Here is a 17127-nt window from a genome sequence, read left to right as displayed (position 1 = left end):
GTAAGGCACACGGAGGAGGAAAAAGACGCCATTTACAAAGGGAATAATTAAGATGAGTGGGAGAAGCAAAAGGAAAACAAACCGAGCTAAGTGTATGATGGATATACTGTACTGTAACATCAACATCACAGGAAGTTTAGGAGCTATACTTTGGTCAGAGGATATTATATGACATGACACTGCCGGTTGCCTAAAGGTCCAGACAACTTAGCCCCCAATGTCATTGGTGGCTACTCTACCATGATAAGGGGAAGAGGTTTGACAGTAACAATTATGATTAATCGTGGGAGGCCCAGTAGTTGAGCGGTTTGAACGTTGACTTCACAGTGCAGAGGTCATAGGTTTAATCCCCATGCCTGCCTTCCTGTGTGGAGTTTGCATGTTCTCCCTGAGCTCACGTGGGTTTTCTCTGGGTCCTCCGGTTTCCTCCCACATTCCAAAAACATGAATGGCAGGATTATTGAACACTCCAAATTGTCCCTAGGTGCAAGTGTGAGGGCAAATGGTTCTTTTCTCTGTGACCTGCGATTGGCAACTAGTTCAGGGTGTCCCCCGCCTACTGCCCTGAGACAGCTGCTATCTTTTTTATTGTCCTGTTGTGAACCCATAAAAAGTACATTTAAATGTACGAATTAAATCAGACAATCTGCACTTACTAGAGATTTTATTGCTTCATTCCTTATTTTTGTATACACTCAATGTAATGTTGAACGTGTGTGATGTGTTGGTCAATTTACCCACCCTAAGCCCCAAAAACGTTCAAATTAAATACCAAAAGAACCACAGTATAATGTTGCCATTTTACATACACAACACTATAAAGTTGCTAATAGACAACAATGTTTACAAAATGCACTTTACGTTGCATACAAAATAGGAGTAATGCATGTTGTACATACAATATTTTCGGGCATATTTGTGTGGAAAAAAGAGAAAAAAGATTTAAAAAGTGTAACTATAATTAAGTTCATCTCTTGATGGCTTGCACAGAAAAGGACGGTGATGTACTGCAGATATTTGCAACATCATAAACAGTCCTGGTCATTGTTGTTTCCTATTTCTTCGATTTAAGATGTTTCCTTCTTTTGCTGATGAAAAGCGGTCAATGTTTTAAGCTTCATAAACCCTGAAGAGAAAAGGAAAGAGACGTAATTGAAAAACATGTTTTAAAGAGTTGCATGAGTTGGGGGGGGGGGGGGGGGGGGGGGGCGTTTTGATTATACATCTTGGTCCCGTGTACTGTTTGAAAAGGTTAGCCTACTTTTATTTTGGAACCTTTCCATTGTCCCATTGAGAATAAACAAACTAGTTGAATTAAACGCGTATTTTAACGTCAGGTATGAATTTTCAAATTCATGTTTTCAAAGTAAAATTTAGATTTTTAGGACGGTATTGTCAATTGATGAGCATGTCTGAGGAGCTTGTATTTTCAACATACATCTTTATTGTTCATAAATAAGAAAAAAAAAACTACAGTAAAGTCTCGTTATATCGATATTCAAGGGAGTCCGAAAAAATATCGATATAACCGCGACTATCGATATATCCGACCCTGTTTGCATGTAATTTTCTCCGTGCGTGCATAGAAATAGTATCGATATAACCGGGACTATCGATATATCCGATATCGATATAACGAGACTTTACTGTATGTGGTTAAACATTTAAAATTTTGATTCTGTTCCATTCATAGTGAAGAAACGTTTATTAAATTTGAAATACGAAGAACATGCAGGGTATATATATATATATATATATATATATATATATATATATATATATATATGTATGTATAATAAATGTGTTATTGTATTGTAATGAAAGAAATACACTGCATTGTATAATAAAGTCGTTTTATTTACATTTGTGATGGTCGTTGATGGCTTGATGGAACGGAGTGGCCGGTTTCATCAGCATTAAAAACTTGATGAGGAACGTAGCCTTCTTTCATCATCTTGAGGAATGATCCCTTGTAAGTGTGATAAATTCACCTAGTTCCTCATCAATTGTGTTCTGTTTAGCTGGGTTGATAGCTTTTTGCATCAAGTGTGCAGATGGCTTGTGCGGTTTTTTTGTGGAGCCTGACTGACGGAATATCTTAACCTTGCACTCGACACTCTGCCTTTGAACTATCAAAGTTGAAACGAGTCCAAATTTCACTGTTTTCTATCCATTTTCTTCCTCTCTCTGTCGTCTGCCTGTCTATTTAATGTTTAACCTCCCCCTCCCTCACTGCTGCGTTCTTGACGTGGCTTTAACCGAAGACTGGGGGCGTGGAATAGAGGATAAAAACAAGTCGGCTGCCATCTTCTTTTGTGGAGAACGGCCTCACTCTCTCTCTGTCTATCGAATGTTCACAGCTCTGTATTTCTGTAACCCCCCCCCCCTCACTGCTGCGTTCTTGACCAATCACGTGGCTGTAACCGTAGACTGGGGGTGGGGAATAGAGGACAAAAAGTCGGCTGCCATTTTCTTGTTAGGAGAACGGGCTCGTTCGCGAATGGCACATCACTCATTGTGGCGCTCCGTGTGTATCCCGAAAAATAGTTCGTATGCCAAGATTACATTTCCATAAATTTAATGTTCGTAAACCGAAAAGTTCGCAAGCCAAGGGGTTCGTGAACCGAGGTATCACTTTATTGATATATACATACACACAGCAAATAGATGGTAGTCGTCAGATCTGAATATAAAGTCTTATAAGTCTTCACCTGTGCTTGTCCTTCCAGATGTGGAACCATTTGACCAAATTTTTGGTGCTCTGCAGCTTCGGATGCAGACAGTACTCTTGGCCTTTGAACCGAGCCACGTTCTCCATTGTTACGCTGAAGACGAAACAAACAAAAAAAAGATTATATGACTACTTTTAATCGTCCAAAAAAGGAAGAAGACCTTGTAATAAAATATATTAATTCAATTTATTTTAATTTATTTTTGTGTAATTTTCCCCGAAATATTTTCTAAATGTGCACCCAGGTAGTCGAGTGGTTAGCACATCAACTTCACACAGTGCAGGTTGTGAGTTCAAATCCTGCTCTGGGCTCAATGTTTAATATTTGCACGTTCTCCCCAGGCCCGGGGGCATTTTCTCCGTGTCCTCCCACATTCCAAAAACATGCATGGCAGGCTGATTGAACACACAAAAAGAGTGTGAGAGCAAATGGTTGTGTCTGTGTGCCCTGTGATTGCCTACTGCCCAAAGCAGCTATGTAAACAAAGTTTGATTATTTAATTTACCCCAGTGGTACATATCTTTCACCACATTTCCTGTGCCACTGTATGGTGTCATATTTTTTGACATTGTTTCCTTTTGTACCAATTTGGTTATATTTTATGTGATATCATAAAAGTCTCATTGTGTCCTAGCATGTCCTGTCAAACGATATCTTGTCCTGTTGTACCTGATTGCATCGTAGTGTATCCTATCCTTTATTGTATTGTCTGATTTTATTACATTTTCCAATGCATGTTGACAAACATTCAAATACAATCATATCCTATCATTGAATGTGCAGTAAAAACATATCGGACACCAGCAGAACATCATGCTGATTGATGTTTGACTGCTGAGTGAAAAGTGCCATTGTGTTTCATTTAGTTGTAGAGAATAAATACACAGTACAAACATGCACACACCCACGCACACACACAGACACACACACACACGCACGCACGCGCACACACACACGTGCACGCACGCACGCACGCACGCACACACACACACGCGCGCGCACGCACGCACACACACACACACACACACACACACACACACACACACACACACACACACACACACACACACACACACACACACACACACACACACACACACACACACACACACACACACACACACACACACACAAGCTTGAGAACATTCTTTTGAACAAAAAATGGCAGCTTTTTGCCAGACATTAAACTCCTTTATTGTATTATATAACAATATGCTTAAGAATTTTGTATGTGAACTCCATTAACGGGTCCGGCTTGTGGGTTAACCTCTTGCCTGGCATGTGGCACATTCAGAGCAAAGGGAGAGAGAAATGTGGGAAAAAAATCCAGTATGCCTGGGCCTCTCCATCCAACTGCGATGAATGTTAAATGAGTTGACTTAGAGACAAATGGGCTTTTTTGTTGTGTCATTGATCATAGGTTTAGATTAAAGGCTTTTTGCAACAGTTTTCAAATGTGCAGATATATTCCAAACTGCATAATGTCTCATTTAAAGTAGTATACCCAATTCAGGGTAAAGGGGATGAATGAGAGACGATTCATGCCCCTCTGGCTGCCTGTCAACCAGAGGCCAAACAAGTCAGACGCAGTGAGCACCATAACAACTGCAAAATCCACAAAAAGATACTTCTTCTCTCTGCCTCCCTTTCTCTTTTAGCGCCTTTCCAAAAAAACAAAATAAAGAGGCACATTTTTTTCATTGCCACCCCCCGCCACACACACACACACACACACACACACACACACACACACACACACACACACACGCACACGCACACGCACACGCACACACACACACACACACACACACACACACACACACACACACACACACACACACACACACACACACACACACACACACACACACGTCTCCGGACAAGTTGTGTCCATAATTTGTAAAATGGCTTCTGTCACGTTTTGCGAGGTGGTTTGCGAGGAGGCAGGAGGGAGCAGGAGGTTGTTTGACAAATTGTATTAAAATAAAGTCAGCAGGAACAAAATGTAAAACATCAAAATCATCTGAATGGAAAAAATACAAAGTAGCAAAAGAAGACCAAAAGTAAAAGTCCGCCAAGCTTAAACAAACACATACACAATGCATGCAGCAACCAAGCGGCAAACAAACAATGAACCGGCACCGGATGGTCGTGCCGGGTGTCCTTTTAAATGTCAATGATTAAACGACCAGCACCTGCGAGGCTGCAGGCAGGGCTGACGTCGCTACCCGCTGGTCGCCAATCTGATCGGGACGACCAGCACCTGTGCAGGTGTAGGCGGGGCCGACAGCGCCCCCCGTTGGTCGCCAACCAGATCATGACAGTACCCCCCCTTCAAGGGGCTGCTTCCAGAAGTCCCAACAGTCTCCCAAAAGGTCCACTCGCCAGGGAACGGTCGGTGGAGAGGGCAACCGCTGCCTCTCCAGCATACGACGGGCGGCGGCCTGATGGGAACGGGACTCAGCCTGGGGTGGACGAAGACGCGGCACGGATCGTCGTGGGCGTGAGTGCGATCCCTCTCGCACGTTCACGCGACGGCGCATGGCTCTGCGTGGACGTCGAACTGCCAGGCGCAGAATGGCACCCCGTACGGCCGTATGGGACCAGGTCTCGGCCGGACGCCGACGTGGGCGTGAACTGCCCGGCACCGGGGGAACGAGACCAGTCCAGAGCCGCTCCGGGATCCAGCGGTGAGTGGGGTCTCGGACTGACGTTGACGCGGACGTTGCACGGCTCGTCGTGGATGAGACTCAATTCGTCATGCACGACGACAGCGTGGCTGGACGTGGGCGTGCAATGCCAGTCACCCAGTGTCATCCTGGACGGCCACCTGGAAGGAGGTCTCGGCCGGACGTTTACGTGGACGTTGCGGCTCGTCGAGTGACGCAATTCAAACTCGACGAGGCTTGCGCTCACGTGGACGTAGCATTGCCAGGCACAGGGTGGAAATGAGACGGGTCCGATGTACCTGCGGGATCCGATGGTTGGCCGGTTCATTCTGTCACGTTTTGCGAGGTGGTGATGGCGGGTTCGGATCCAAAAAGCAGGCAGGAGGGAGCAGGAGGTTGTTTGACAAATTGTATTAAAATAAAGTCAACAGGAACAAAATGTAAAACATCAAAATCATCTGAATGGAAAAAATACAAAGTAGCAAAAGAAGACCAAAAGTAAAAGTCCGCCAAGGTTAAACAAACACATACACAATGCATGCAGCAACCAAGCGGCAAACAAACAATGAACCGGCACCGGATGGTCGTGCCGGGTGTCCTTTTAAATGTCAATGATTAAACGACCAGCACCTGCGAGGCTGCAGGCAGGGCTGACGTCGCTACCCGCTGGTCGCCAATCTGATCGGGACGACCAGCACCTGTGCAGGTGTAGGCGGGGCCGACAGCGCCCCCCGTTGGTCGCCAACCAGATCATGACAGCTTCAAATGACTTCTACTGGGCGTATTTTAATAAGATTCCACCGCCTATCGCTATATTTTACGTTTTAAGACTCGCGCTGAACATTCAGGAAGTCTTGTTTTTGAGTTGGTGACGAGTCCGTACGTGACGTCAGAAAAGGACCGCCTCCTCACAGTCTTTTTTAAAAACCATGTCTTACACCCAAAAGCCGCCAGCAGAGGGAGGCAAACTCCATGGAAAGATAGTATCAGCCTGTGGAAACGAGCTGATTCATTCCTCACCGGAGCTGGTCGCCATTTTTCTGCCTCTTCTTGGGAGAGACATCCCCCCCCCGCCCGTTTGCCTCAAAATTGCCCAAATAAATTCTTTAATCGATTGCAAACATGTATGCTTTGCTCATCAGGACTATTTGAATAATACTCATAACTGGATGTGTAACAAGAAAGCATATTCTCCGAATCTGAAGCCATTGTTTTGAGTCACAAGCAATGCAAGACGTCTTGGCGTGACGTCACGAAAGGGGGGCGGGACTTTCTTAAAATGCCCACTTCGCAGCTCAATTTTTTGCAGATTTTGGACACTTTAAGTCATTTTTATTGGTGTTTTGCATTTGACTAAAAATATCATGCTGCATGTTTTGGGTATTTTAGACGCTATAAAACGTTTTTCTGGTGTCAGTTAAAAAACAAAAAAGTGACGTCGGTTGTCCTTTAATCGATCCATTTCGGTAACTGTTTGCACCTTAACACGTTTAACGTCACGTACTTTGGGATGAAACATGTTTATCATGTACATTGTCATAATAGAAAAATGTATATTTCCAATTATATTCAACCAATTTATACCTTTGTAATACATTTTACTCTTCATAATAATTGCTTTGCTTTGTTTATTGTATGGAAATTAAACTTGAGGTATTGTTCTTCATTACAACCTTGCTGCTTTACCCGAGCACTGAATCAACGATGCTGATAGTCCTTCAATGGTGGAAAACATCCATATGAATACAATTTAAATAGTAATGTCATTTAAGTCCCGTTTGGGGCTTTGTCTCTCCACAAACGTTCACGATGTGTCTTTATTTTAAAGCAGCATTCAATTTATGCTGAAATTACTATTTTTCTGGAATGTGATTCCACGATTGACCTGCAGATGGAAGCCAAGACGACATATTACGCAACTGCTGTCAAGCTGACATAACATCCCCAGTTGTGATTCGCCTTCACTGCACACCGCCAAAGCATAGTACAGTACAACATAGATAAAGGAGACAATATAAAATAAACCTCACAATATCATCTTTTCCTGGCAGTAGGGGTGTTTGGGTTTGAGCTCCAGCTTTTGTACATCCTTGTAACGGATCTTTGGTCCTTTCCGAGTGCACCGACACTTGTAGCCTGTAGATAAACAACAACGAGATACACTCAATTCAACTTATTTGTTTCCTTTTGATGTCACATTATTTTGAGTTATGAACATGTCAAAACCATTTGTTTTGATGGTGGAAGCAGGACGATTTCAGTTACACAGCCCTTCCAGAGAGGACTCAAAATGATCCACAAGGTTAGAATATAAAGTAAACTCTAGCACCAGTAAAAATACATCTAAATAATCAAACAATTATTTAGAAACATGTGCGTGTGGAACATTCATACAAAGACATACACACATTTCACATGCACAAATTTAGGCGTACACAATCACGGATTGGCTTGCAAAGTAAATATGTATTCACATTTTACTGATAAATGATAAATTAGTAGACATGTAGAGTAGACATTTGTTGGAGAGTAGACACTTGTTACCAAAAAATCAATAAAGAATAAAAAAAATCAGCAAATGTGTCACACGCAAATAGATGAAATCAGTGGCAGTCCGTGCATTTCACACCTAGGCCTTCAGTGAAGTCCTGCTTAGTCCGACTTGAACAAATATCCCTCGTAATACCATAATTTATTACACAACGGCTGGAGATATCATTTACAAAAGCACACGCACGCAGTACTGGGCGTGGCATCACCTTAATCGTCTACAACACAGGCTATTTTCCAGAGCAATTACACATTAATAAATCTGCATCAGCAATTAGAACTTGTCACGATATGTGATACTGCAAACACTTAAAAATAAAAGGAAATTTAAAATCATTCTTCCACAAAGTTTTATTAAGTCCACCAAGAATATGCAATCTTTAACAAGATTTTACGCTAAATTACAAAATGTCAGTTTAATATAAGAAAAACAACAAGACGTTCACAAAACGAACTATTTGTTGAAAATAAAAGTAAACACATCTTTTTCATTTGTTCTTGAGAATAGGCCTACATGCGACAGCGAGTTGTCCTCTCCTTCAGCCATTGTGGGTTAAAAAAGCGAGTAGATATACTTGGTTTTTCTGCTAAAGTTTCCGGGTCTGATCTGTTGTAGCTTGGTTGATTTGCATAGCGCTGCCTCCGCTGAGGGCTGAGGTAAAGTGAGTATCCAATCACAGGACATGTCATGTTCAACGCGAGGCCCTCGAGCTGGCCTTACTGTGCCAACTCGTGATCTGATTGGCTATCGCAACTGTATATCAACTACATGTGCCCGTTCATGAACAGCGCACAGACCCCCTCACTGTTGATTCTGAAGGCGTCGGTCAGATTTCATACAGCCTGGCGACACAAGATAGCTGAATTCTGATTGGATTAAAAACTCTGACCTAAAACTACAACACTGAAAGGAGCATAACCAAATGGATATAATATAACATCAAGAAAACAGTATGTAGAATAATTATATATATATTTAGAAAAAAATACTTTTTTTAATGAAATTGACTTTTATTATAATTATGATAATGATGTCTGATTATGTTAGGCCAGCAGAGAAGGCCTTGCTGGCTCTGACGGCCCACCACTGGATGAAATATGTTGTTGCGCTGTCTTGAATTTTAGGAGAAAAATCCAAAGCAGTCTGGAGCCCTGAAAACTGCCTTGACAATGATTCATCGGTTTAATAATATGAAGGTACGCCAACATCACATTAGTGTGTAGGTGCACCCAATCATTTCTCCACTCTTCAACATTCATCTGCTTCAAGAAGATGTTGCCCCCCGGTTACTTCATGGCTGTGGAATGAGTGACTGATAAAATCAATTTATTTTGACTTGTGACGGTGGGGCGGCTGGTGGGTTGCAAGGTTGGTTACATCCATCAGCAGGCGCGCAAATAAAGCTGTCACATTCCTCTCACATGACAACCACATGACAACAAAGGGCAATCAAAACCTTGTGTTTCAGTTTTTATATATTGGCAGATGATTTTGCACAGAAAAAAACATACTCTTACACTTAAACATACCCTTACACAATAAAAAATTGACAATGTTAGAAATCACAAAAACAATTATTTGTAGCGCTCAACCATCACTGTTCAACAGATGGATGGGAAATAAAAGTAGAACTACAACAAGGCTGTTTAAAATCAACAAACAAGGGGGTCATTGCAAACTTCAGGGGCAAGATATAAACATTAGATTAATAATATAAAAATACAGAAAAAGCACATGCAAATAGGAAGATTATGCATATTTATTAAAAAAATATATATATGCGTAGCAGGAAAAAATGGGCGCAGTGGGATTTTCTTCAAATGAATCTCTGATCTAAATCGGGATTGGCTGCCTCACCACTGAACACGTGATTCAAACAATTACTTCCCAAATTAATCTGATCATACAAGGCATTTTCTCCTACAAAACTGCAACTGGCATGCATTCTAGTCTGCCATAATTTTTGTATACTTTCCCTTACAGCTATAAAACATATTTACTTCAATATGTAATAAATTGTAATAACTTACTGCCCGTGGAGAAACCCTTCTCTGTGCAGCCAGCCCTGAGCCAGTTCTTGAATTAAATCAATTCACTTATGTGTTTAAATGCCATGCACATACAAGAAAGTCAAGTAGTAGGCTTTTGCCATGCTTTTACATGAAATATAAAGACCAAAGTAAACAGTGATCTCAAAACAGCTACAATTCTACACAAATAAATAATTTAATATACAGTATTCAAAAGTGTACCTTCGGCACCCAGAACATGTAAGGTCATCACCAACACAAGTAGCACCACCGTGCACCGTAGCATGTCTTCTTCAAGGTTTTTAAAAATTTAGAAGCCGAGCACTGGAAGAAAAGAAAACGGAGGTAGAGGATCAGTTTCAAAAGTGTCTAACACTTTTGAAAGTCCACTGGCGGTGTGGATCGTATTCAATGTCTGTGATGGAGGAGGTCCACAAAAAAACACGCTCTCACCCTACCGCCTGCTTAGCTGCTGCTTTTAAAAGCCTCCCGCTGTCTCCCCTCTGCTCATTAATATGCACCACCAGGCGGCCAATCACCATGCAGGAAAGACTCGGACGACACACAGTCAGTTTCATGAGAAAACATAAATTATCTGTGTATGGGTAGATACGACCGACAAAATTCTCATTTCATAATTCACTTACTACCCAATGTATTTAACCAGAGCTGTTGATACGGGTAGACAAAGAAAGAATCCCAGTGGCGGACGGTCAAGGCCTGCTGATCTAAAAATTTCGGATTCACAGACTAATATATTTTATCCATAATTTTTTGTTAAATAATTCCAAATTGTCCTTAAGCTTCTTTTCATTGCTTTTCCCTTGTTGTGCTGCTTCCAGATGTGTTTTGTATTTTAACCAATCATATTTCAGCCATCATTTGTTACCTGAGTCAGAAATTGACCTGGACACCTTCACAATGACTTCTGCGGGTCCTGGACTGTAAAAATAAATGTCGATGAAAGTGTTGCTTTAACTAATCAGATTTCGAGTTGTCAACTCAAGGCCTGGAGGAAAGCGCTGTTAACGTCAGAATTTTTGCAAACTATCGGTAATCACATGATTGACAAGTCACTAGCCAATCATACTATCATTAGCTGCTAGTGATAAGACTTTTCAAGAATAGATGTACATCATACAGAATGGGTGGACAGCTCTGAAGCTCGCATGAACAGCAAATAATATTGCAATTTGATGAGGTTATCATGAATCTACACATGTTCATAGTAGAAATTTGAACAGTTTAATGGCAGTATTTCTTACGTTTCGTCAAGTCACAAGTTATTTCCATGCTATCGGCACCATTTAGTGGACATGTAGTAAATCACACTACATTAGCAGCTGTGGATTGATTCAGGCGTAGCACTACTGAAGGCCTAGTGATGAAATCCACGGCCCGCAACTGGTTAGTATAATAATTTACCAATACAGTGGTGCCTTGACTTTTTGAAATGGTCAATTCTTTGTTTTGAGTTGTGTACCAACATTTGTGATGTGAGCGCTGTGTGGAGGTGGTGAACTGAACTCAAATATTCTTAAAAATGATGACAATGAGGAATTTCATTGGCTTTCATTGCAACGTAAAGCCACTTATTTCAAGTTGTGTTGCCCTTTTATAATGGACATCTGCACCTTATTTAGTTGAGAGGTGAAACTTTTTCCAAATCTCCAATTTTCCTTAGGCCAACTCTGTGTCATTTTTGGTCATAATGGCAAGTGCAGCAATTGCACCAAGAGCATCACTGACCTGTAAGAGAAGAAGGTCTGACCCCTCCCACCTGGAACCTTTGGGCCATAGCCTTCATTGGCTTCCTCCATCAAGTGAGTAGGGTCGTGTGTGTGTGTCTGTGTATGTGTGTGTACTATATGTGTGTGTTCATTGCCACGTTATGTGATCACTCAAGCCAGCGACCATGAAGCGTCCGCCTGTGCGGTCACCATCACATTAACTTTGTGTATATGTGCACACTTGCATGTGAACCCATGTGAGTCTGTGTTTGTGTGTCTGTATGTGTGTGTTTGTGGGTTGGGGGAAGCAATGGTGTGTGAATGGTCGCTGATCATCTGACCCTGAGGACACTGAGGAAGGGTCTATCTCCAACCGTTTTAATAAAAAAAAAATGACAATAAAACAGCTGACTCATCTGGCTGCTTCAAACAAAAATGATTGACTTCTAATCTAATCTTTGCGACGTGTGGAGCTAGTTACTCATAGTAGCTACTGAGATCAAGTTTCATCTTTCACGGTATATCTGTCATTACGTGCTGAATTTAAATCAACAGGTCACTACCAAACATTTTTAGGAGTCTACCATTGTCATAATGGCTGCAACATAACAAAAATTGACCGGCAGTGTTGTTATAATAAGCAAAATTATATTGTACCTGTATTACAGTGTATTAAAGTAAATTAATACTTTTGCTGTGCCGATGACCATTTTATATTTGGGCGCCTTTTACTGGGCATCTTCATCTTTATTAAGTTCATAGAGTTGCTTGTTCTGTAGCCACAAGACGACATAAACCAGTGTCTTCCTGTGCCGGTCCCAAGCCCGGATAAATACAGAGGGTTGTGTCAGGAATGGCATCCGACGTAAAAGCTTGGCCAAAACAAACATGCGACTCAAACCTCTGAAGATGGAGTACACTGATTCACTGTGGCGACCCCTTGAAGGGAAAAGCCGAAAGGAAAAGAAGAGATAATTAACCATTCAAGATGAGCCGAATGCTGTGGCCAACAGCCAATAAAACATGTTTCAATTTCACTTGGACTTCCTTACCTTTCCAAAAATACCAAGACCCAGAGAAACGCCTCCAACTGAAGAAAACACATGTCCTTATCTCATGATCTAGTGCAGGGGTGAGCAAAGTTTTTTGCTTGGGGGCTGCATTAATTCCAAAAATTCGACCGGCGGGCTGGGTCAGCACAAGATACGGTACATATAAAAAAAAAAACTGCATGTTGTTCAGTCCATATAAAACATCATCAGAAAAAAACATCCAGGGATTAACATACTTTTATTAATGAGAACAGTGAAAGAAAAACGGTACAGTATAATTCCGGCATGAACATCCAAGTATATTCATGACATACCAGTGTTACAACACAAGCAACAAAGTGTTATATTGCCCAAAAAACTGCAGCGTGCAGTACACGTTTATAAAAATCTATACAAAATATTTATACAGAATATAGCATCATTCGGACTATTTGCTACGACAGGGATTTTCAACCACTGTGCCGCGGCACACTAGTGTGCCGTGAGAAACTATCAAATGCTCCTTTTTCAAATTTAAAATTTTACAAACATTTATTACTCATTTTCTGCCAATATTATGTCATTGTCCTGTGTCCGTGCTGAAAAGAATGGGAGGGTAATTTAATATTCGTCCGTGTGGCAACACGTCACTGATATCTCGTTCCTGCGAGATGGTTCGTGGTGTGCCGCAAAAAAATCCAATGTAAAAAAATGTGCCCTGGTTCAAAAAAGCTTGAAAAACACTGTGCTACGAAACGAGATGAGTAAGAGATCTGGTGGTTTCCCTGCGATCACCACACATGACAGCATTGCTCAGCTAATGTCATGCACAAACATTTGAAGCCAGCCACGGAACGCTTCATTTTTCAATTGTTTTTAACATGATCACAGTCAAACCATTCTCAGCCTTGTTTTTTAAAGTCTCGTAAATTTGAGATGATCTGACTCAAAGTATCTCCTGAATGTTTCATACTTTGTAAACAGCTTTGAATAATCAGATACATCTCACTTCCCATTCCGCGTAATTACTGTTCTCCGTGTGAATACCACGATCTACATGATGTCAATGTAATTGAACGCAATTAAAAACCTTCACAGTCACTTGCATGTCACCGTTTTAATGCATATATATTTTAAACCTAGTTTGGAAATTCGTTTTTGTCAAAGGTCCACAAGTGGTAAATAAGTTTTCTTCACCGATCTCTCCCTCTCTCCCCCTCCCTCCCTGTCTTCTGCAAATTGAAGTAACACCTAACATTTAAAATGTCTGTCATTACAAGTACAAAAGAAATAAATGTAGTGAATCACATCAAACCTCAGTTGTGTACTAACCTTTGACGGGCCGGATTTAAAAGACAGACGGGCCGGGTATGGCCCGCGGGCCGTAGTTTGCCCACCTCTGGTCTAGTGTGTCAAAAGGTGGACTGAAGCGGGTGACCCAAAAAGCTTGTTAGTAAAAGTTCATAATTGTCTGATCAAAGTCTTTCAGAAGCCTGGAGCATTAGTGAAAATTTTCACACACAAAAAGCTCCTTTGAAGAAAGAATTAGCGGCCCATGCGAATCGGACATTGACGCATCCCGAACGGTCTCTGTGCACTTATGAAAGCCTTTTGGACTACAGTACTTGTTTACAGCACTGGTCCCATTGTGCTCAAGCTGCCTTCTGGTTGCAGACTTTTACTGGTTCAGTTGCGAGTCATACCTCCAGTGCCATCCGTTCCACATTCTGAAATGTTTTTTTTTTTTTTTTTTTTTTTTTTTCGCGGGAGTGAGTTTGGAGATAAAAACCATGACTGAAAAATACTCATATGGAAGATCCACGGGGATTACAAGCTCCAACTCTAACAAACCGTCTTTTGTAATTGTGAATGTGGAATGTCAATCGCATGTCCGTACCTATTATTTCTTGTACAAATATTTACTGTAATTATGACTTTTCGTTATAACGTTACGTCGACGTTAGCATTGGTTAGTAATTGACAGTAGTGTGTTTTGACTTGCGTGCAATTTCGGGCTCCCGTGAATAACCGCTGGCTAGCATGCTTTGGAGTTTGAGTATGTTTACAACGTGTTAAACATGTCTGGGTGGGCTGTCTTGTGGATTTACAAGCGTTATGGGTGGGCCTGGAATGTTTTTCTTTGCCTCGTGTTATTTTCAACAATTGTCATATGTCTCGTCAACAGCGCTCTTTTGTTATTCCCAAAATTGTGTTTTCATCATTATCAAATGGTTCGTGCTTGCCAAATTTTCCTGGGAACTGACAATAATCAGGATCCCAGAGGCACAGAAAAAAGTGATGTGCAAAAAGTTGTGTGTGGGAGAGCGGCTGAGGTTTTCATCTAGAAACTTTGGCCCGAGGCAACTTAAACTACGTGTCACAAGGTTTGTTACTAAGTGTTTTGGCTTTATTCCTCAGCCAGTGAGCGCGATCAATTTCCCAAATACACGGAGAAAAATGTCACAATGTCAGCCACATTTTTCATGTGACAAAGCCAGTTGGATTTCTGTTTTTATGTTTCTTTTTTCAGCCTCAAAGATTGTCATGGGCTGACATGGTAATTGCCACGATCAATGGAGAGATAGAGATCCCCAATATCAAAAATATTCAGGTTATTTTCATGTTCATATATGTGTCCATTTGCTAAAGCTCCAACCTTCATTTTAGTTCACGGATCACCAGTCTGCACATGTTTCGAATGTGGAATCACAATTTTTTTTCTTGCTTCTTTTGCCAAGACAGACGGGGGCCGTCTGTGAACAGATGCAGGAGCGAAGTGAGCCATTTGTTTCCCCTTTGCACATAGACCAACAAAATAAGGATAAAAAAGGCCTCAAACAAAACAGGAGATGTCCTGACATGCACCCTGTAGCTCAATTTCACACATAGCATCGAAATACTGAAGTAAAAAATAGAAGATGTCGTGTTGAGAGATGAAATGTGTTTTTGTAGAAGGCAAAAGTGAAGTGTTCCACAAGATGGAAACTCATGCTCAGATCAACAAATTAACAAAATCACTTGAATAGTATTTTTAGATTCCTCCCCATACAACACCAAAAATATCGAGCAACCATACAAATCCCTCTAAAATAATCACGTCATGTTGCAGATAATCTTGAATGAAGAATCAAAGGATTATAAAAACACATCTGGATTCATGGGATGGATGGATCCCATAAGCTACCCATACATACACATAAAGCTTTGGAACACCATGTAAGTCACGCGACTCACCCTGCAGGAGGAAACTGTGTGTGAAAACGTGACCAGAAGCCTGCATTATTCACACAAAGCTGCAACAGAAACAGAAACAGGATGATAGAATGGAAATGAAATGTCATGAAATGTCAAAATGGATAATCGTCTAAATTTGTTGTTGAAATTACAAAGTAAATCAAATACAGTACTGGACTGACATTTGAAAGTTGTCATTGAAAGGTGATACTTGGTTGATTATGACAAGTTGGGTTCAACCATTTTGGCATGGAGAAACTGGATCATAAACCTGAATAGCCGATAGAATACAACATTCATTTTCTGAACTTATATTTCTGTATTTACACAGTTTCCTGGCAAATAGGCATCATTTAAATACATGTTAAAATCTGAAGAACCCTCCTCGACTGCCTTTGCATACCTAGGTATGCACGGAGCTCCGTGGGTACACAAAACCTCAATAGTTGAAATACTACTTTTATATTACAATGGTTATCGTTTGCTGTGTAGTACAACCATACATCAACACGATAATTGTTTCTGATATATTTAGAATTTCCCCCTGGCAGTGTATATCAGAATCAGAATCAGAATCAGAATCATCTTTATTGCCAAGTATGTAGAGCACACAAGGAATTTGTTTCCGGTAGAACACGCTGCACTAGTATCGTTGTCAAAAAAAACTGCTAAGTGGCACTATACTATATATGCATTTATAACCTTGCTCAACAATGCATCGTTCACATTTGGTTCTGGAAGTGCAGTTTTAAAAAATATTTATCAGTAACTTGTGGCGCTAATTAATCACGTGTCCTTTGGGTCTACAAGCTACGCCGCCCAAACAATATCACCCCATAGCAATTTGGCATGTGTGTAACACAAATAAGGCCACATATGAGCGTGCCTTCTCACCTTTTGTGCCGTCAAGTCATTAACGCAGCAAGCACACCAGTCATGATGGGAGGCTCACCAAATGGGACATAAAAAACTGAGCAGAACTTTTAGCGGAACAAAGTACGTGATGAGTCATGTGTCCTGACATTGAGGAATGTTACAATCAGTCAGCGAGGAGGATGACAGGGAGCATGCAGGCAGGATACAATGTGACGTTGAAACAAAGCCCTCTTTTCTTGCGCTGACGTCCAGATCAGATGAGTCCCTCGCCTAC

At 41.2% G+C, this 17127-nt stretch overlaps 1 protein-coding gene across 1 annotated transcript; it reads right to left on the bottom strand.

The window, feature by feature from the left end:
* Positions 1-647: 647 nt before the first annotated feature.
* On the bottom strand, positions 648-10447 carry cxcl14 (C-X-C motif chemokine ligand 14). The gene is made up of 4 exons (XM_088989282.1): positions 10205-10447; positions 7432-7537; positions 2712-2825; positions 648-1126 (listed from the first exon to the last, which is right to left on the bottom strand). The coding sequence occupies exons 1-4, from the start codon at positions 10266-10268 to the stop codon at positions 1111-1113; spliced, it is 300 nt and encodes a 99-aa protein (XP_088845408.1). The 5' UTR covers positions 10269-10447; the 3' UTR covers positions 648-1110.
* Between the last annotated feature and the right edge of the window lie 6680 nt (positions 10448-17127).

The sequence above is a fragment of the Hippocampus bargibanti genome, linkage group LG02 (genome assembly GCF_051943395.1).
Source record: "Hippocampus bargibanti isolate YZ-2025 linkage group LG02, ASM5194339v1, whole genome shotgun sequence".
Taxonomy (NCBI): Eukaryota; Metazoa; Chordata; class Actinopteri; order Syngnathiformes; family Syngnathidae; genus Hippocampus; species Hippocampus bargibanti.
This window is presented reverse-complemented; position numbering and strand designations above follow the sequence as displayed.